This window comes from Physeter macrocephalus, chromosome 19 (assembly GCF_002837175.3).
Source record: "Physeter macrocephalus isolate SW-GA chromosome 19, ASM283717v5, whole genome shotgun sequence".
Lineage (NCBI taxonomy): Eukaryota > Metazoa > Chordata > Mammalia > Artiodactyla > Physeteridae > Physeter > Physeter macrocephalus.
In genome coordinates, this window is record NC_041232.1 from 9,907,668 (window position 1) to 9,928,772 (window position 21,105).

The following is a 21,105-nucleotide window of genomic DNA, read 5'->3' on the forward strand; positions in this document are numbered from 1 at the left end:
GGCCTGCTTGCCCCAGGCCCTGGCACAGAGGAGCCACTCAGGCGATGCTTATGTGAGGGGGGACAGGTGGGTCCAAATGGGTGTGCGGGTTAAAAGCAGGAAGGGGGGCTGGGTGGAATGGCCTGATTGGGGCACAGGTGACAGAATGTGGCCACGTTGACCTGTGACCTCTCTCCCAGCTACACAGGCTGGCGTCCTGAGAAGTGTAGCTGGCAGTTCCCTGCGGGGTGCCAGGGCTCTCCACAGGCCCGGCCTGGGGGTACCAGAGTCCAAGCCTGCCCCCTTCTGTTCCAAGTGACAAGATTTACCCTGAGCAGCAGGGACAGTCCCTCCCGAGTCCCACCAGGAACAGGCTCTGCTTCCCAGCTCTGCACGGTTCCCTCTTGTGCACTGAAGCAGCCCTCCTCGGGTTGGGGCGCCTCAGAACCCCCCCTTTTCTGAGGGGAACAGGGTGGGGATTGAGGCACAGTTTTCCAGGGAAGAGCAGCAGCCTGGGGGCAGTGAAAGTTTTGCAGGCTCAGATGTCTTGGTCACCCCTCCAGCAGGCTGTGTAGGCTCCAGGGCCCATCCCCTGGGAGGCTGTGTCCATGGTTACTGGGAGGAAGAGGCCATCTGCGTGGAGATGAAGGTCTCAATGACGCTGTGGTTGGATGGCAGCAGGTGGCCATGGCCGTTGGTGGAGTCGGAGCTCTGATACAACACCAGGCTGCTGGAGGACACTGCAGAGGCAGAGGAGGCGGCTGGCTGCCAGCCCCGCCCACCCCGGCCCCTCCCCGCCCACCATCCCTAAGGGGTACTCGGGATGGGAAAGTGGCACCTCGCCACCTCCTGAATCTCAGCAGGTGACCGGACCCCAGAGTCACACGTCTGCCCTCGGGCCTTGTTAACCGCCCGCCAGGCTTCAGGGCCACGAGGGAGTGGCCTTCCTAGCACATTTTAGTGGGAACATCACAGAAGCGCTGGTGAGGCGGCGTCGTAGTTAGTTTTATGCATCAGCTCGGCTGCCTTTTAGTACCCAGTCATTGAGCCAAACCCCAGTGCAGGCGTTGCTGTGCAGGTATTTTGTAATGTGGTTAACACCTAGTCAATTGACGTTAAGTAAAGGAGAGTTCCCTTGATAATGTGGGTGGCCCTCATCCAGTCAGTTGAAGGCCTCAAGAGCAAAGGCTGAGGTTTCCTGGAGAAGGAGACTGCAGCATCACCTCCCACCCTGCAGCTCTCAGACTCGCCAGCCCCCACAGTCGTATCAGCCAATTCCTTAAATATATGTGCGTGTGTGTATTCCTATTGGTTCTGCGTCTCAGGAGAACCCGGACTGATTCAGATGGTTAAGAGCATGATGGGCTTTGAGTTTGGACCTGGGTTCAGGTCCTGGCCCCACTACCTAGTGGCTGTTGGAAGCACCGCCAAGTCCCTCTCCTCCTTGAGTGCTTTCCCATCTGTAAAACGGGGATGCCGACACACACCTCGTGGGTAGAGCACAGAGCCTGGACCGTGGAGCCCTCAGTGACTGTCCCTGTAGCAACCAGGGCTGGATGGAGGATGCTGAGGCTCACGCTTAGCAAGTGGCTGCCCTGGGTCTCAAAGCCGAGCAGCCTGACTCCAAAGTGCCTGCTCTTCACCCTGACGTTGTGGGCTGCAGACTCAAGTCTTCAGGGAATGGAAATGTGTGGGTTGGGTGGGACGTGGCGGGCTGGAGAGCCCACACTCTGGTTGCCATGGGGCAACACGAGTCCTTCCGACTTTGCAAGAGGAGCCGGAAGTCTATGAAAGCTCTTAATTTTTAGCTGTTGGCAACGAATTCAAAAAAATGCTAAGCCCTGAGCTAAAGCAACACATCCATGAGTCACTTCTGGTCCCCAGCAAGCCCAGTTCTCACCTCCTGATTACCCCCTACCACCTCTTCCGGTTATCTTTTTCCTCAACTGCGTTAATAGGTGTTCCTGTGAGACAGGTCCATTTCCTGTGGTTTCAAACCCTCCTCGGCTCACTTCCGGGGAGCACGGGTGCCCCCTCGCATTTACCCCCTCCCTGCCCCCACCCCCGTCTGCTGCCCACGCCTTCCTCCCCAGCTATGGGGACGACCGGGGGCGGGGGCAGGGAAAGGCCACTCACCGGTGGGGCTGGCGCTGAGCCGATGGGTGGGCTGCAGGTGCTGGATGCCAGCAGGGTCCTGGCTGGGGATGTGGATGGTGGCGGCCTGGGACGCTGGTGTGTGAAGCCCGGACTCACCGGAGGCCTCAGCGTCTGAGGTGAAGACCTGGCAGAAGGGCAGCTCTTGAGCCCTCAGGGTGTGCGCTGGGGCAGGACCCGGGGAGGGGCCGGGGCAGGCCTGGGCCTTACCTGCTTGGTGGGCGTGAGGCTGGCCAGGGCGCTCAGGTTGGTGGTGTCGGTGATGAGCATGGTCTGCGGAAGCAGGCCCGTGTGGGTGTACTGGGCCACCTCGGGCTTGTGGCTGTAGAGGGCTGGCCGGGAGGGAGGGAGGAGAGAGGAGGACACAGACTTGGCACCTGGGCTGGGCTGGACCCCTCCCAGGAGGGCCTCAAGGCGGGGGGCTCGGGGGAAATGGGGCGTGGGCCTGGTGAGCAGCCCAGTGGGGCAGTGGCTGGGGACTCAGGGCTGATTTCCAAAACTGGGAGCTCCAGATAGAGGGGTTGGACGCTCTCCCCAACCGCAGGCGCCTGCTCCGCCTGTCTCGGTGGAGAGGAGCCTGGGCGAGGCCGGGAACCCAAACCCAGCTCCTGCGGTCACCTCGAGAGGATGGGTGTGAAGGACAACAGGAGGCACAGGTGCTGTTAGGGCCCTAAGTACCGGCCTTGGAGGGAAAGGCCAGGGCTCCTGTTAGGGCGTGAGGAGGGGGCAGCATTTCTGCATCTCCAGGACCCCTCTCCACAGTGTGACCCAGTATTTCACTTGCAGCCCCCAGCCCCACAAATACACACACAGATGCCAGTAGAAAACAACGTAAATCATGTATTCTCACATGGACTCATGAAAACACAACCACCCACATACACGCGTAAATGGTGCCCTCAACCAAATACACAGATGTTCAGGTCCACGAGCCCTTATCCAAGAGTCCAAGTTCCAGAAAGGTCTGAAAGCCAACAGGTTTTTGTCTGGTTGGCACTAGAGCTCATTTGGTGGCAAAATCTGACCTGAACCTGATGTGAGGCTGAGTCTTTATTAACCCACTTCGCGGAATTCTACCTTTTGCTGCAGGAATCATGGTGTTTGATGACAGGGTGTTGCCCCAAGCCCTGCTGGGAGTGTTGTGTTGGGAGTGTTGTGTCATTCATGGTGTATGCACCACATTACCTTTCTAAAAGCTGAGAAATACATATGGCCCCAAGGGCACACGTGGGTGTGCACACACAAACACCCACTCACACAAACCCCTGTGCGTGCACACGCAGCCACACGGATTCACACACTGAAACGTATCCCGGCCCACAGACGCTCATCTGAGCACCCGCAGAGCCCCCGTCACAGAAGCACTCACACTTGTATCAGACGCACACACACAGCCCACAGCATCTGCTAAGCCGCCCCCTTCCCCGGGGCTCAACAACAGTCAGCCTCTCCCACCGCCTCCCGCAGCAGGGGGGCCGAGGGCTGCTCACCATGGGGGCTCTGCAGCTGGGCCATGGTGGCCATGAAGGGGCTCTGGGCCACGTGGCTCTGCACGGAGGGCATGAGCGGCTGCTGGTAGGAAGGGTGCAGAGGCTGCGAGAACTGGACGGGCTGCAGGGTGGTCAGGCTGCTGCCCATGCTGTTGATGACCGGCACGCTCTGTGCCTGCGTGGAGGCCAGGCCTGGAGCGGGAGGGGCAGGAGTCAGCCAGACCTCCTGCCGCCTCCATGGCCTCCCCAGGCCCAGCCCTGACCCCCAGGGGCACCATCGCTCCCTCCTGGAGCCAGTGGGTTGGAGGAGGGGACAAGGTAATCGGGGAAACAGCCTTGCACTAGGAACCTTCACTAAGTTACAGCCCTGGCAAGTTAACTCCCCCTCTGAGCTGCTAGCTCATCATAAGGGCAGGGGGTGTGTCAAACTAGGGTCCCTGGAGCCCTGGGGTTCCACAACAATGCAAAGGCCCTGGGGCTTAACTCTCTGTACCCGGCTCCCAGCAGCTCCCTGTCTGTCTTATATATTGAGCTTCTGCATAATAGTTCTGAATAAAGTTTTTCCGGGCTTTCTAAAAAAAACCTAAAACCTAGAAAACTTCAGTCCCCCTTGCTCTGCTCTGTTTTCCCGTAGCTGTTTTATCCTTTAAGGTACTATATAAGTTATGTATTGGATTGGCCAAAAAGTTCGTTCGGGGTTTTCTGTAAGATGTTAGGAAAAACCTGAACAAACTTTTTGGCCAACCCATATTCTGCTTATTGTCTGCCTCCCCACTTGGCTGGCTGAGATTTGGGGCTGTTTGGTCCACTTGTGTGTCCCTGGTGGAGCACAGAGTGGGCACTCAATAAATACATGAAGGAATGAGTCCCAGTGGCTCTTCCTGCTCCTGGATTCTGTGGGAGCCCCATGAGCCCCTCACCCAGATGCCCCCGTCCACCCCACCAGCTTACCAATGACCAGGGTGGAGGCGCCCGTGTTGGTGAACGTGGGGCCCAGGGAGGCAGGCTCACCGGGCCCTATGGCCATGACCCCGGGAAGCGAGGCCATGATGAGGTTCTGGGGCTGCTGGTTGAGGCCCGGGGATGTCTGCTCCAAGCTGTGCAGTGCTGTCAGGGTGCTGACAGGGGGCAGGGGGCCCCCAGTGGCCGAGACCTTGGAGGGGAAGCCAAACTGAGTCAGGTGGGGTCCCACCCTACCTCCCTGGGGACTGTTCCAGAATCTCCCAGCCAAGGGGAGATTGGTGGGGGGGTGTGGGGGGCGGTGGGATGGGGCGGGACACTCACCAATTTGGCTTCTGTGCTCAGCAGACTGTGACTGGGCTCCAGGCCCGTGGGGGACACTTGATGCAGGGGTGCAGACACTGTCACCAAGGGACCACCACTGCTTGAGGGCACTTCTGCTCCCTCACTGGTTGCAGGCTGTCCATAGCGCACTCCTGGAGCGGGAGCAGTGTCCAGCCTCAGCACCCCACTTCCCTGCCCGCCTCCATGGCCGCCATCATTCCAAACTGCATTGGTTTGTGCAGACCCCTCACCCCATCTTTATGCAGCCAGCAGACTTTTCTTGAGTGTCCACTTCCTGCCAGGCCCTGTGCTGGTTGCTTCCAACTCCTTGAACACAAGGGCCACGTTTTATTAGCTCTGTGGCCCTCACTGCCCAGGGCTATACCTGACGTGAAGTAGGTGCTCAATAAAAGACAACTGAGCCAGGGACTTTCCTGGCGGTCCAGTGGTTAAGACTCTGCGCTCCGACTGCAGGGGGCACGGGGTTTGATCCCTGGTCGGGGTAAGATCCCGCATGCCGTGCGGTGCAGTGTGGCCAAAAAAAAAAAGACAACTGAGCCAAACTGAATTGACGGTAATGAAATTAAACCACAGCAAACCGAGTTGAGTAGAATGAACTGGAATTAGTTGAATGAAACTGAGTATCACTGAATCAAACCAGAAATGAATTGAGATTGATTGAGTCGAATTGAATCGAATTGGATTGAAACTGAACTGATACAAAATTAACCGAATTTCCTTGAAATACATTTAGTTAAACTGAATCAATTGGGAATTGGATTGGATCAAACGATTCCAAGTTTAAATGAACTAAATTGTATTATAATGAGTTGAATTGAATTGAATTGAACTGAGCGGAAATGAATTGAGTTGGTTTGATCTGGAATCAGTTGAAGTAACTGAAATCAAGTGAGGGTGGAGTGAATGGAGTGGATGGAATGGAGTACAGTGGGCGAAGTTGAGTGGTCAGTGGAATGGAGAGGGGGGGAGTGGATAGTGCGGTGCGGATAGAGCGGAGTTGGAGCTGTAAGGAAGTGCTGAGAGGTTTGGGTGGCTGCTGCCACTGGGGTGGTGCTCCCCAACTCTCCCACCCGCCCCCATATTCCGTCTACCCACCGTCCCAATCCCCCTCCCCACATGGCACTCACCGCGGACCTTACCGGGGGAGAGGGCCGGCGGGGGCAGGCCAGGGGAGCCGTGGGCAGGCAGCGCAGGGCCTGGGCCTGGCCCTGGTGGCGGCCCGCTGTACGTGTCCATGGCCAGCTTGTGCCGAAAGGCTTCTTCCTTGCGCCGATTGGCAAACCAGTTGTAGACGCGCACCTCTGTGACGAGGTTGGAGCCCAGCCCCTGCGCCTGTGATGGTGACACCCCCCTCTGGATGCACTCCGCCCTGCAGAAATGGCCACTCATGAGCCTCTGGATCAGGCACAGAGGAACCCTCCCCTGGGCCTGGGGGGAGGGTTCTGAGAAGTAGGGCTCTACCTGAGTATTTGCTGAGGCTGGCAGACCTGGGTTCCGAGCCCAGTCTGCTGTGCAACCTTGAGCAAGTGACTTAGCCTCTCTTAATCTCTTCAGTTACAGAGTGAGCCCATTAAGTGTAGGGTTGTAGTAAGGACGAGTGAGACAAGCAGCCACTCAAGGGCTGCTTGGGTCGGTGGGGGGTGGGTGCCAGGAATGGAGCTAGGTGTCAGACACTGAACAGGAGCTGAGAACTCCTGGGCCAACAGCAGGAACTCTCAAAACCTGGGGAGCCTCCCTCAGGACCCAGAGCCCCCCTCGCCTTCCCCCAGCCCAGACCAAACCAGCCCTGCTGACCACCAGCCATTCTACCTGTTACACTCCTCCACCAGCGCCTCCCGCTCCTCCTTGCTGGGGTTCTTCTGCCTCTCGTAGGCCTGGAAGAGGATCTGCTGGGATGCTGGGCCCCATTTGAAACGGTTTCTCCGACCCTTCTTGGTTGGTAGCTCATCGCCCGTGGGCTCTTCAATCAGCCCACCCTGCCCTGCGTGGGTGAACTCTGTGGGCACAGAGAGCCATTAGCAAGACACTGGCCAATCCCACCTTCCAGCATTGGTTCACCATGCTGGAATTGGTTCACCTAACCATGCCCCTGGTTCTTTCTCATTCCTAGGATGCTGAGCCAGAGGAGCTTACAGCTAGAACTTAGAAATCATCTAATCCAGAGATGACAGACACACAGCACACACACCACCCCTTTCCTAACCTGTGTCCGAGGGAGACATCACTAATCAACCCCTGCATACTTTGCTACTGGGCCAAGATATAATCTCACAGTCCTCAGTACAAGGCTCCAGGTAAGCATCAGCATTTGTTCACATTTGACACATATGCCATCCCATTTTATAGATGAGGTAGCTGAGGATCAGGGAGGTTAAATATTTTTCCAGGGTCGCACAGTAGAGCAGAAACTTGAACTGTATCTCCTGAGTAGATTCCGTGCTATTTTCAACATTCCGGACTTGAAAATCAAGCTTAAAGTGTAAGTATTAGCCAGGAGAGAAGAGACCCAGGCACTTTCTCAGCTGGTTCTTTGGTAGGAGGCCAGTTAATGGCGCCTCCAAATAACACAACAGCTAGCAGCGCTTTAAAGAGCAGGGGAAATATGTTTATAGCCAGTATATACATACAGTACCCCTGGAAAGTTACGTATGAGACTGGGAATGCCAGTGGCTGCCTTAGGAGAAGGACACCTAATTTTTATTGTAAAATCTTTACTTCTATTTTTTTATAAATTGTGTATTACCTTGAAAACCTGGATAATTATAAAAGAAGCATCAAAAACATTTTTTTTTTACACTTAGGCTCAAAAGTGTGGAAGTGCACTTGGGATTTTGTGGGGTATGAGGCCTGGGCAGTGAAACCCACCATTCCCGGAATAATAGTGCACCTAGCTCTTCCCAGGTTTGCAGTGGAGGATTCCCTAAGCATACACCTCACCTCTGAGCCTTTACTCTTGCTGTTCCTTCTGCCTGAAACCCCATCCCTGCATCTTCAACCCCATCCCTGCATCTTCATGGGTCAAAATTCAACTCACACTTTAAGACTTAGTCAAAAGATCATACTTCTAGTTGATCCTTCCTGATGTCCCTGCCTCCCTGAGGAAGAGATTATTCTCTCCTCCTCCACCAGCTCAACACTTGGAAACACTTTCTGTAGTGCCCTGCCCTGGGCCTGGCGCACGGTGAGTGCTCCATAAACACCAGCCTTTGTTGTTGGCGTTATCACATTATAATACTTGTCTCACTGAATCACAATGATTTGTTCTCCTGCTTCCCCTCTACACAGGGAGCTCTTGGAAGGCAGGCGTCCAGTTCACCCACCCAAAGACGATGCCCAAGACCAACCCTCCTCCCCTCCCCCAGAGCGCCTTGCGCAGAACAGCTGATACATGCTGGTTGAATCCTCCCGACTTCCTCTCAGTCTGCCTGTCCGAGGAGTGCGGGGGGAGGCTTCCAGCTCCCACCCTCGAGCTGCAGGTAGTCCCAGGCCCTGCCGGGAAGACAGGGCTGCAGTTGGTTATTACTTACGCTGGGCCACCTCTCGCTGCTTGCGGACGTACCAGGTGTACAGGGCGGCTCGCTTCTGCGTCTTCATGGGGGTGCCCTTGTTGAGGTGCTGGGACAGGTGGGATTGGTTGAGGCCAGTGGTGTCGACTACCTCCCGCTGCGGGATGTTGTGCTGCTGCAGGTAGGACTTGACCATCTTAGCCACACGCCATGGGTCCTCTCTGGGTGGAGGGTGGGGGGTCAGGGGGACAAGGACAGGCTGCTCAGCCCAGGGTGGGTGCTGGGAGCCCTGTCCACCCCGGGGGGTGAGGATGGTAGATGGAAGCAGGCGTGGAGCCCAGGAGCCTGTACCTAGACTCAGGGACAGGAGGTATGGACACTCATGCCAGGACACAAGGACATGGGGACAGAGACTTGCAGACACATACACATGGCAGACATGTGGACACAGGCCCCAACCAGTCCCACACAGACATAGGAACAGATAAAGGTTTCGAAACACGGACACACAGAGACATGGACACAGATGTAGACAAAAACAGACTCCCCCTGGAAGCTGCACAAGCCAGATGGGGAGGGTACTCATCTTTGTGCCTCCTTTAAAGATTCCGCTCCCCCATTCTACCTAGAAATGTTCTTTGTGGCTGTGTCTTAACCACTGTGAGAGACTGTAAACACCTGGAGGGCAGGAACTGTCTGGTTCTCGGCACCCAAAATAGGCCTGACATAGAGTATGCCCTTGGTGAATGCATGAATGAATGAGTGGATGTATGTATGGATGGGTGGATGGGTGGGTGGGTGGATGGATGGATAGATGAGAGAGATCTACTGGAAAAAAATTTGGGTCTGAAAACAAGGAGAGAAACAGGATTCTTCCACTTTACATCCATGGCCACTGAGGCTCAGAGCACTGTGTCACTTTGTATGTCTTGCCGAAGGTCACAGGGTCAGCCCAGTAGAGTCCCACCCCAGCTGAAAGGATTTGGTTCTAAGTCAGTCTGTCAGATAAAAATCACATAGCATCAAAACGCCTCCTGAAAACCTGCACAAAACCCTAGACGGTGGCGCGGCCAGTCTCCCCACAGCACTGAGGCGGGTGGCTAATTTCTCAACAGAGTCCCAGGTGAAGGGGTTAGGGGCTGGCATCCCAAGGCCTTGTAAGAAAAATGAGCGTGTCTGAGCACGGAATCCCACTCTGCGGGCTCAGTTCTCTCACTCGAGGGATTCAAGGGGACCTGAGGCCACCTGTGGCTCAATCTCCTGTTCTCTGCTCACTGTGGGGAGCGGAAGGGCTCAGGTTGCCTGTACGATACAAATTCTTCTCTCTCCCTCTTCTGCTCTGTCTCAGCCCTCCTCTCTTCCCTTCATCCTCTCTTGAGCTTCTATTACAACCATGTGTCAGATACAACAGTGCTGAAACAGGCAGAGCTGGGATATAAACCCAGGTCTGTGCGATCCCAAGCCTGTGTTCCCACAGCCTTGATGCAGCAGTTTGCTTCTAGAATTGAGGCATGTGTGACAAATGGCATGTGTAGGAAGTGATTCATCTCCATGTCGTTTGCCACAGCCAAAGATTGGAAACAACCTAAGCGTCCAGCAAAAGGGTGCTGATTAACCAAATTGCAGTGCCTCTGTACAATGCAGCCATAAAAACCCACTGAGGAAGCTCTGTACAAGCCCAGACGGAACAGTTTGTGTGGTAGGTCTACTGTGCTATGTGTGTAAAATTTTAAGTGGGATAAAAGAAGATTTCTACGTATTTGCTTTGTTCACATGAAATACCAGAAGTATACAGAATGAACTGGAGTCACTGATTGGATGCGGGGGACAGGGTGAGAGGGGAGGGTTTTCTATTACTCTTCTGTACTTTATAAATTATGTATCAATAATATAGTATCATATAATGTGCTACATATGCATATATAATGTTTAAAAGTGAATTGTGAAAAAAAGAAAAGAAACCCCCAGTGCTCTGAAGCCCACCCCACACTGCCTTCTCCCCTGGCCCTTCTCTCTTCCCTCAAAGAACCAGCCTCGCCTACGTCCTTGACAATGCCCTTCCGAGACATGAGGGCACAGAGCCTTTCATCCACTTTGGCCCTCTGACTTCCTCCTTTTTTTTATCAGCAGTTCCCATACAGGCAGGGAGGAATGGAAGGTGGGGACAGATATAGTTAATCAGCAGTCGGTCCAGCAAAGTCCCATTTGTGTAGAAATGATAGCCATGAGAATTCATGTTTCTTGAGTATTTATGGTGAGCCAGGTAAGGGCTGGTCATTTAAATCTTACAATAACCCTAGGAAGTATGCCCATTTCACAGGTGAGAAGACTGAGGCTCAGAAAGGTGAACACTTGTCCAAGGTGACTTTGCTGGGACTCAAGACTATTTCACTTTCCTGAACCCCCCAACCTCTCCCCAAGCCCTATCTCCCTGCTTTCCTAGGAGCCTCTCCTCCCCACCTCCCCCGGTCCCCGGGTGCCAGTCAGAGCCGGGAGGGAAGGGCAGGACAAAGTCCAGCCTTGTGCTCCGTGGCAAACATGTTTATCTGACTCTGGGGCTGGGCTGCCCGATGGCCTCGCTCCTCCCCCAACTGCAGTCATCACCCTCCTGAGAGATCCTCCCTCCCTCCCTCTGTTCTCCAGAGAGAAGGAGCCCAGTCTTCCTTCAACAGGGCCTCTCCTGGCTCAAACTAAAGATTTACTGTCTGTCTCTGTCCTTCTGACCCCATGTGTCTCTATCTGTCTCTGTTTCTCTCACTCTCCTTCTGTCTCTGTGTCTCTCTGTTTTCTGCTCTCTTTCTCTCCCCCCTCTCCACACACACACACAGTCTCCAAGAACATGGCTCTTTTCAGGACGTTTTCCCCAACGCAGAACTAAGAGGCCAGGTCTCCAGGCATCTCCTGCTTTCACTCTAATGGGTTTGAGAGTCGAACCACCCTGGGTTCAAATCCCACCACTGCGGCCTCGCACCCAATGTGCACGTGGCCCGCATCTCCCCTGTAACACAGCGGCAAATTCACGCCTTCCTCCCTGTTCTCTATTGGGAGAACTGAATGAGTTTCTAATAGGAGTGAAATGCTGAGGACAGGGCCAGGCACACAGTAAGTGCTCAGTAAGTGGAACAATATTGTTACCATCATAAGCAGCAGCAGTGACCTCCAGCCCCACAGCAGAGGGAAGAGGGCCCAGGAAAGGTGAAGGTCTGCCCACATCCCCCTCCTCCCACCTCCTGCCAGTTCTAGGGTCAATCAGAGGTTCGAGGCTTTGGGCCTCTTGCTCCCTGGCCCGTGGGGTTTCAGTGGGTCCAAGGCTGCAGAGCTGGGAGACCAGCCTGAAGGCCACTCATCCAGAGGGGGAGCCGAGTTCTCAGTGTAAAGCCCAGCTCTGCCACTTGCTCTCCGGGTGGCCCTGGGAAGTTTCTTAACTTCTGTGTGCCTCAGCTTCCTCAACTGTGATAGGGAGCTAATAATATTTCATAGGCTGTCAGGAGGAGAAAACGAGCTTCATGCACTTGTAAGCGCTTCGTGAGTCCTCGAGCACTACGCAGAAGTGGTCGATGGTGACATTAACAGCAAAAATAACCCAGGAGGGTAAAGAGGGAGATAAACGTATCAAGCACAGGCATGCCACCTCAGGGTGCTGTGCAAAGTGTGGGATTAGGAGGACCTGGGTCCAAGTCCTGGCCTTACTGCTTTGTAAGAGTTACTTTGGGCAGGTCACTTTGCCTCTCTGAGCTTTAGTTTGCTCATCCGTAAAATGGGACCACTGATAATAGCAACTGTTCGTTGCACTCACATGCTTACCCTGTGGGTAAGCGTTATGATCAGCTCTGCCTTGCAGAGAACACTGGGACTCAGGAAAGTGAAATTGCCTGCCTGAGAAGAGCTGGGGTTCAAGCCCAGGCAGGCTGGCCTCAGTTAGGGATGTCAGATTGCCCCATCTTGGCCACTGGGTCTCAGTGCCTTGGTGCTGCCCAGTGGAGAGGACCAGAGACCCTCAAGATTGAGTTGGAGCTGCTCAGGGACAGGAGGGCCCAGGAGGACACTGAGGAAGGAGCCCTGGGAACGCGTTACTCCCTTGGCCATTGCAGCAGACATCCCCAGGGCTCAGAGAAGCCTAGTCCCTCATTCATTCATGCTGTGTGTCAGCACTGGGCTGCACATCAGGGGTCTGAGTGGTGAGCAAGCCTCTGGAAGAGCTTCTGTTGTCATAGCAGTAGATAGAAAACAGACAAGGTAATAATAAGTAATGATAAGTTTCAGGGGAAAGTCAATGAAAGTAGTGGAAGAGGGAGTGACTGTGGCGGCATTTGAGCAAAAGGAGGAGAAGGAATTGACCGTGGGAAGATCTGGAGAGAGGGTTTCGGGGAGAAGGTACAACACATGCAAAGGCCCTGAGGTGGGGATCAGCAAAGTGTAGTGTAACTGGAGGCAAGTGAGGGAGGGAGAGAGGTGCCTCAGGAAGAGATCAGGGCATCAGGGCAGGGAGTGTGAATTTTACTCCTTGTCCAGGTAGGGAAACAGAGGCAGCAGGAGAAGAGACTTGCCCGAGGTCACACTTGGTCACACTTGGCTTGCACGGGAAGCCCTTCCTCTTCACCATCCTTTCCAGCCTCAACCTCCCCCACTGGCCAGGCCTTCAGGGGGGTCCCCCACCCCTCTGCAGCCTGTGCCCTGAGGCTCAAGGCCCCACTTTTTCCCCCTCGGGGCGTTTTCAGATCCCTTTTGTTACCTGAACAATAAGTAACCCAGGTAGTTAGTTATAAACCCCGCAGGAACAAGGAGCTGGTTGATAATTTATAGCAACATCTCAAATTTAAATGGAAAGTAAATAGCATGCTGTTAGCATTAAAGAAAACCCAATCGGGGCAGGAGGCAAGCACTCCAGCCTCCTCGCAGCTTGGGGCGCCTCGCTCTCTCCCCAGCCCATTCTCCCAGCTGCGTGTCAGCCCCTCTCCCCTCCCGGCTCGTCCGCTCCACTCTGCTTCTCCAGACCTCTCTCTCCATCTCCCCTGACGCCCTGTCTCTTCCTCCATGTCTCCCCTCTCTCCCTCAGCTTCCACGTCTCTGCTGGTCCCCAGGGAGCCCTTTGACCCCTGCTTCCCGCTCGGGTGCTATGGATCAAGCCTTTCCCTCCACCCATCATCCCACCAAAGGGGCTGCTGATCAAGAGGCCCCACCCAGCCAGGTAAGGCCTTTGGCACTCCCTGCCCCCACTCCCCCCCGAAAGCCCCCAGTCCCATCTGGGGCCCTGAGCAGGTCTGGCCCTGCCCCACCCTTGTCCGGGTTGCCCTCGCCCTGGGTCTGGAGATGCCAGACTCTTTGCCCCTCCCCTGCAACGCGGCAGGGCCCTTTGCCCTCCTCTTCCTGCCAAGTCAGGGGGCCCTGGCTACTCCCCTGCCTCCTGCCCAGGCCCTCACAAGGCCTGGCAGGCCCTGAGAGCAACCTGAGGCAGGGATCCAGCCCTCCCCAACCCCAAGCTGGGATCAGGACCTTGGACAGAAAAGAGGTGGTCTTTGGGACTCTTCCTCAGAACCCCCAGCCACCCCGAGCTGGCCCCTGGCCCCGGTCGTGGTGATTGAGGGCACCCAAGGGAGTGGGTGTGGAGCCCCAGCTGGGTGGCCTTAGTCCAGCTCCGTCGCCCTCTGAACCTCAGTTCCCTCATCTGCGAAGCAGTTGTCCCAGGTGCCTCCACAGTTCATCTCAACACTACCCGAAATGATACCTGTGAAACCTCAGCACGTGCCCACCTGGCTGTTAGGATGGAGGTTACAGAGCCTTAGGGGAGGGGGGCAGTCCCTGCAGCCCCCAGGTTCCCCTTCCCTCACCTCCAACCTCCCCCACCCCCGATCCGTGCGAAGTTGGTTGGCTCAGGCTTCCCCAGGCTACCAGCCCTCCAAGTTAATGATCACAGGCCTTATCAGAGCCTTTTGCCATTTATAAATTTATAAAACAAAAGAGAAATAATAAAGCCCGTGGGTAATTAGTAACCAGGTCAGCTCTGCTGAGGAGAGGGGAGGCATCGGGCTCAGACCCACCCAGTTCTCCGGGAGATGGGGAGCCAGCCAGTGGGTGGGGTACAGAGTGGGGAGGCTTCTAACGGTACCCACTGGTGAGGGGCATGGCCTGAGGCTGTGCCGGAAAGGGGAGCAGCTCTCTTCCTAAGGCTCCATTTCCCTCAGGTAAGAAAGACCTGGGTTCTGCTGGCTGAATGCTTGAGTTCCGGGGAGGCCAAGCGGGGCCCCCAAAACCCCAGCCTGGGCTCCCCCTCCCCACTGGTGCATCCGGGTGCCTAGCAGGGAAGTTGGGATTGGGGGAGTAGAAATGGGCATGGTAGCTAAAAATTCCCTGCCTCCCCACCCCCTGCTCCCCACCCCCATTGTCCAGGGACTAGAATCGTGGACTCTCCTGCTTTGTCCCCCTCTTGGGGCTCCCCTGGGGCATGCCCCACTTCCCAAGCACTGGGCTGAGAGCCTTGGCTCATGGAGACTCGGGACCCCGCAGAGAGCCGGGTCAGGGGCTGGAGGCTCCAACCTCCGAGCTAGGACCCCACCCCACCCCCGCTTCCAAGCGCTAATGGGCCCTGTCCTTCTTGCCGACAACCAGCCTAAAGGCTACAGCCCATGGGACTCTGGACTGGCAAGGGCTGGTCAGGAGCCGAGGCTGGGCCCCTCCGGGCTCCTTGGGAGCTGGGGACAGGGGAGGGGTCCTTACTGCAGCAGGGTCTCCACCACGGCTTTCTGGTGGGCTGCCTCCTCGGGGCTGAGGTTCTCCAGCTCTCTGAGAATGGGTGGTGTGAAGTCTTCCCCCTCGTCGTCCGTCTCGTCCTCGGAGCCCCTCGTCTCCCCCAGCCCATTGGGCAACTCGGCTAGCTCCCCTCGACCGCCGCCACCGCAGGACTCCCCCTTGTCCGGGGGGCCGTCTCCGGCCAGCAGGTAGGGCCCCGGCTCACCCAACGCCTGGATCAGCGCCTCTTTGCTCAGGCCCGACTCGAGCAAGGCCGCCAGGAGCTCCGTCTGCAGCTGGCTCAGCTTAGAAACCATGGCTCCACTAGCGCGGGCCACGCGGCCCAGGGCCACTGAGCCGGCCGCCTCGCCCCCGCGTGGGCTGGCTCCGTGCTGGCCGGCCAGCAGGCAGGCCCAAACCAGGCTCCTTGCGCCCGCTGCCCCCCCAAACCCCACTAGCCAAGCCCTGTGGGCACCCCCAACCCCCAACCCTGGCCCCAGTGGCCAGTGAATCAGGGCCCCTGCCCGCTCTGTTTACATTGGAGCTGGGGAAATTCTCCAAGGTTCATATTTATCCATGTGCTTAGCGAAGGGACTGAACTTTGGACTTCACCCTGCAAAGTGCAGGCCTCATGGCAGCGCAGAGGGACGGGGAGCCGTGGCCTTCCATGGGAGTGGGCAGAGCGGAGGGCGGGGGAGGCAGCGGTGGGGGGCCCAGGACAGCTGGGATGGAAGGTGCTGGGAGCCGGGGAGGTCTTCGGATGACCAGCATCGGGTCCCTCCCCCAGCAACCTCGTAGGGGGCCAGGCTGAGGCAAGAGAACAAAAACAGCCTTGGGAACAGAAGCAGCAGAGAGTTCTAGGCTGTCGGGTTAACTCTCCTCAAGGGCAAGGCTAGGACACATCCATTTGAGGACCCCCCACTGCCAGCCCCAACATCTGGCCTCCCAGGAGGGAAAACGCTTTGACTTAAGTCTACTGTGGGCTGGGTCTGTAATGTGCGTCATTACCTCAGTGTAGCCCCCTAACAGCTGTGAGTAGGTACAGGGATTATGCCCATTTTACAGAGGAGGAAACTGAGGCTCTGAGAGGGTAAGCAACTCGCTCAAAGTCACACAGCTAGCAGGGGCAAGATTTGTGGAGTGGGGGCAGGGTGAGGCCAGTCAAGCACTTGGTGCAGGTGCAAATTTTAAGGGGACGTCGAAAAACTCAAGATGAAATCAAGATGAAAAAATATTTTTATATACTCTATTAAAAATTCAAAATTAATGCAAAACCCAAAAGAACTTAAGAGAAATGTCCACACAAAAACTTGCATGCAAATGTTCTCAGCAGCATGATTCACAAGAGCTAAAAAATAGAAAAAACATAAATATCCATCATTGGATGAATGGATAGAAGAAATGTGGTCTATCCGTGCAATGGCATATTATTTGGCCATAAAAAGGAATGAAGTCCTGATTCATGCTACAGTAGGCATGAATCTTGAAGACGTCATGCTAAGTGAAAGAAGCCAGACACAAAAGGCCATCTATTGTATGATTCCATGTATAGGAAACACCCAGAATAGGCAAATCCATACAGACAGAAAGTAGATTCGTGGTTGCTGGGGGCTGGGGAGGTGGGCGTCGGCACAGGGAATGGCTGCTTAATGGGTACAGGGTTTCTTTGGAGATGATGGAAAGGAAATGTTCTAATGTTGATGGGATGATGTTACACAACTCTGTGAATTTACTAAAAACCACTGAAGTAAGGGCAAATTTTATGATCTATGAATCAATAAAATATACTTTTCATTAACTTGAAAAATTAATGCCAAAAATCTTCTGTGATGAACAAAAAATATCAAAATGTTAAATAAAGGCAGGTTCCAACCCTCACTCACCTCCCGCTAATGCCAGTCCTAGGCAAAAACTCATCCTCAACCACCACTCTTCCCTCTGGACAGAAATTCCTGCTGTCTGTCCCCTGGGGTGGCCCTAAGCTCCCAGAACAAGGGGTGCGCGCCATTGCCTGGAGTAGGCAGGGTGGTGCTGAGGGGCTGCCCCCAGGCTGGGGCATCTCTCGGGTCTGCAGAGCCAGGGTCATGCTTGGCAACAGTGGAAGGGAGAAGGTGCCCTTGGCCAGAAGGCCCTCCCTGCAGGCCAGGCTAGGCCAGCAGGGGGAAAGGGGCTGATCAGTTCTTTATTTTTGGACTCTCCTGACACACTCGGCAGCTGTGAGGCCCGTGCGGCCACTGAGCACTTGAAATGTGGCTAATGCCTCTGGCTGAAATGATAATATTTTGGATCTATTGAGTGAAAGTTTTTCATTTTAAAACTAAGTATTTTAAAAATTAGAAAACTTAATTTCACCTGTTTCTTTTTACTTTTATAATGGTACCACTGGAAACTTTTGAATTAACATTTGCGCCTCACATTCTATCTCTATTGGACAGCACTGCTCTGTAATTTACTTACACGTATGATGTTTATTATTTACGGGCTGTCTGCCTCTGCTAGAATGTCGGGCCCCGCACCCCCGCTCCAGGGCAGGGCTTTTGTCTGTCCTGTTCACTGCTGTATTCGCAGTGCTTAGTATGTTGCCTCATCCGTGCTTAGTAGGTGCTCAGTAATATTTGTGGAATGAATAAATTTCATTGCACACCGCCCAAAGTATACGTAGCTCCGCACCAGGCTTTAGTAATGTATGAAATGCTCAGAACCACTCTATGAAGTAGGCACTGTTATTCCCAGAGCCCGGCCGTCTGCACAGGATGATGCTGGCAGTTGCCCCTTGAGAAAGTGGGCCCCCCACATTTCTCTCAGTACTTCCCTTCTCCTCTAGCACAAGTAGCTTTGGGGTCAGGCAGCTCACTACTGGGGGCAGAGTTCTCAAGTCCAGCTAAAAGACAGGGAAGATGCTGCGTGCTGTCCCTTCGCTGTTTCATGGCTCTCCTCCTTGCTACCCCGTCCAGGAGGCTGCTTGCTGCCTGCAGCTGCCCTCAGAGACTTTCCTCTAGAAGAGGGAGCCAGACAGGGTGGGGCCTGGGTTCTTCGCACAACTTTTGGGCTCATTGACTGCTGGGTCTCCCCGCCGGCGGCCAGGTGGCTGAACTGGAGACTCCGGGACTGAAGGTGGATTTAGTTGGGAGGAGGACAGTGGCGTGGGGCGGGGGGAGCCTCTAGGGTGTCTAAGGAGAGAGACCCCCCAGGGTCCAACTTCAGCTCCCGTACACACAGAGGCTATTGTCCTGGCCACCCCCGCCCCGACTAGGGCTCCCTCTGAAAATGAGAAGGGTGTCGGTTATTGATACTTGGCAACAGACAATGGAAACGGCGGTTCCAGCCCCCAGCCTGCCCTTCCCCACAATCAGGGGACACATCTAAACAGACTCAGAGATTGGGAGAGGCATTTTGCCTTCTTGAGAATCACTCAGGACCTAGTGTGCGTTTCACGGGCCCCCTACACACACACCCCAACCCCGCACTGGGTGGCCTTAGGCACTGAGTTCGCCTTTCATGACTTATTTCTAAAACAGAGGTGTAGATCTCCTAGGGTTGCTTGAGACAACTTTGTACACCTAATGCAGAGATTTGTTGGACTCTCCACAACTGCTCAAACTTTGGAATTAGATTGGACATGACCACCTTCATTTCCTGTTCCACAATCATTTTTGCATGATACTTTTTTTAAAAATTAGAACTGCCATAAACCCAGCTTCATAAAGTTATGACATCATCTAAAATTCAAACTGCAAGCTACCTTGAACTAGCGCAAGGTGGCCGAGAGATGTCGCTGTGTTCCTTTCAAAAATCCTCTAAAATATTCTGCGGCTCCCAGGGGCACCTCGAGGCGTAGTTTGGGAACTGCGGACCTAAGGGGTGGTCTTGGACACAGAGGGTGTTCGGTAAACCGTAGTTGTGAACTTTATCACCATTCTCGCCTACTGAGTGAGCAAATGTTTGCAAAACCGAAGTTCTGGCAAGGCACAAGTCTTCTCCTTGGCCTTAGGAAGCAGCGCAAGGGGGGTACCCCGTCAGCCAATCTCAGGGCTCTTGGAATTTAATCGGCAACCCTACCACCCCACCACCCCCACCTCGGGGCCCACCTGTATTCATACTTGGACTATTCTCCCTCCCAGCCCCACTACCTTTAACCTTTTAACCTTTATTGAGCAGTCGCTGCTGTATGCAATTTTTATGCTTTTTCTCATTTAACATCTCAACAGCCTCATGAGGTAGGTATTTTTATCCCCATTTTACAGATGAGGAAACTGAGGCTCTAGGAGGCTATGTAACCTGCCCAGCTAGTGCTTGGCAGAGCTAGGATTTGAACCCTGATCTCCCTGATGCCAGAATCCAAGCCCTTGACCACTATTCCACACTGCCTCTTTCTGTGAGGCAGTTCACTCTCACTAAATACTTGTTACTGTTATTTTGTTGTCATCGTTGTTTTGTTGTTCTGGTTAAGCGTAACTGCTCATTGGACTTGTCCCCTTTGTGTTGGTTTTATAGATGAGGAGACTGAGGTGCTGAGGGAATAAAAGAGTGATTAAAAGCCAGACTGCCTGGGTTTGAGCCTGGCTCTGACATTTACCAGCTTTGTGACCTTGGGCAACTTGCTTAACTTCTCTGTGCCTCAGTTTGCTCTTCTGTACAATGATAATGAAAATACGATCTGCCTTGTGAGTTGTTAGGAGGATTAATGAAGTAATACACAGAAAGCACTGTGCCTGGCACATTGTGAGCACTCCCCACTACTGAATGATAATCATTACCTGATTACTAAAACAGCCGTTCCACTCCCATTACCCAGGCTGAGTTTTCTTTGTTTGCAAAAGTTCTCCACATAAGAGTCCCTGCCACCCATTTTATTTGACTCTTAAGCCCCGCCTACTCTCTATCCAGTCACGCTATTTGCCATCTCCAGAGCATACCTGAAACTGTCTCCCAACTATGACTTTTGCACAAGCTGTTTTCCTGGAGACCCTCAGCTGTGAACCTCAAGATCTTCAAGATCCTCCTGGGTCTCCTCCTGATCCCTTCTTCTTCCCACAGCAACATGAACCTTCACTAGCCAGCCTTCCCTAACTCACTGGAGCAGGACCAGCAGCAACAGAAAGCCTTGGGTTGAGGATTAGAAACTCAGATTCCTGACTCCACACTCAAAGGGCTCCTTTAGTGGATCTGGGGTGAAGCCCAAAGTGTGCACACTCCTTGCATCAAAGGGCAGAGAACTGAATAGTGTTCTCTGCAAATCAACAATAAGTGTGGTTGTATGTATGTGTTTGAGAAAGATGTGAAAGGACATACTCCAAGCTGTCAACATCATTTCTCTTTGGCAGAGAGAAACAAAAACAATAGCAGGAGGAGAGGAAGAGAAATAAAAGAAACCTCAAAAAAAATGGTAACTCTATGAAGTAATAGATATTAACTAAACTTATTGTGGTAATCATTTCACAGTATATATGGACGTATATCAAATCATCGTGTTGTACACCTTAAACTGATACGATGTTATAAGTCAACTATATCTCAGTAAAATTGGGAAAAAATTAGTTTATGATGATGGTTGCACAACTCTGGTAATATACTAAAACCATTGAACTGACACTTTAAATGGGTGAGTTATATGGTGTATGTATTATATTTCAGTAAAGATCTTAATAAAAAAGAAAGAAAAGGAGACTTCCCCGGTGGTCCAGTGGGTGAGACTCCATGCTCCCAATGCAGGGGGCCTGGGTTCGATCCCTGGTCGGGGAAATAGATCCCTCATGCACGCTGCAACTAAGAAGTCCACATGGCACAACTAAAGATCCCACATACTGCAACTAAGACCCGGTGCAGCCTAAATAAATAAATAAATAAATAAAAAATTTTTTAAGAAACTAAAAACAATGGATCTTCCCAAGCTTAAAAAAAAGAAAGAAAGAAAAGAAACCTGAATAAAATATTGCATATATAAT

The 21,105-nt window shown here is 53.7% G+C and overlaps 1 protein-coding gene across 3 annotated transcripts; it reads right to left on the bottom strand.

The window, feature by feature from the left end:
• Window positions 1–466: 466 nt before the first annotated feature.
• HNF1A (HNF1 homeobox A) lies at window positions 467–16,907 on the bottom strand. 3 transcript variants are annotated; one of them, XM_007106008.4, is made up of 10 exons: window positions 15,149–16,907; window positions 8,456–8,655; window positions 6,738–6,924; window positions 6,056–6,297; window positions 4,908–5,059; window positions 4,575–4,776; window positions 3,624–3,815; window positions 2,344–2,465; window positions 2,116–2,260; window positions 467–719 (listed from the first exon to the last, which is right to left on the bottom strand). In XM_007106008.4, exons 1-10 carry the CDS (start codon window positions 15,475–15,477, stop codon window positions 592–594), a joined length of 1,899 nt encoding a protein of 632 aa, XP_007106070.1. In that variant the 5' UTR covers window positions 15,478–16,907; the 3' UTR covers window positions 467–591. The 3 variants fall into 3 exon arrangements, with proteins under 3 accessions (XP_007106070.1, XP_023976852.1, XP_054936488.1); XM_024121084.3 differs by having other exon boundaries at window positions 592–719; window positions 2,311–2,465; XM_055080513.1 differs by lacking the exon at window positions 3,624–3,815 and having other exon boundaries at window positions 592–719.
• Between the last annotated feature and the right edge of the window lie 4,198 nt (window positions 16,908–21,105).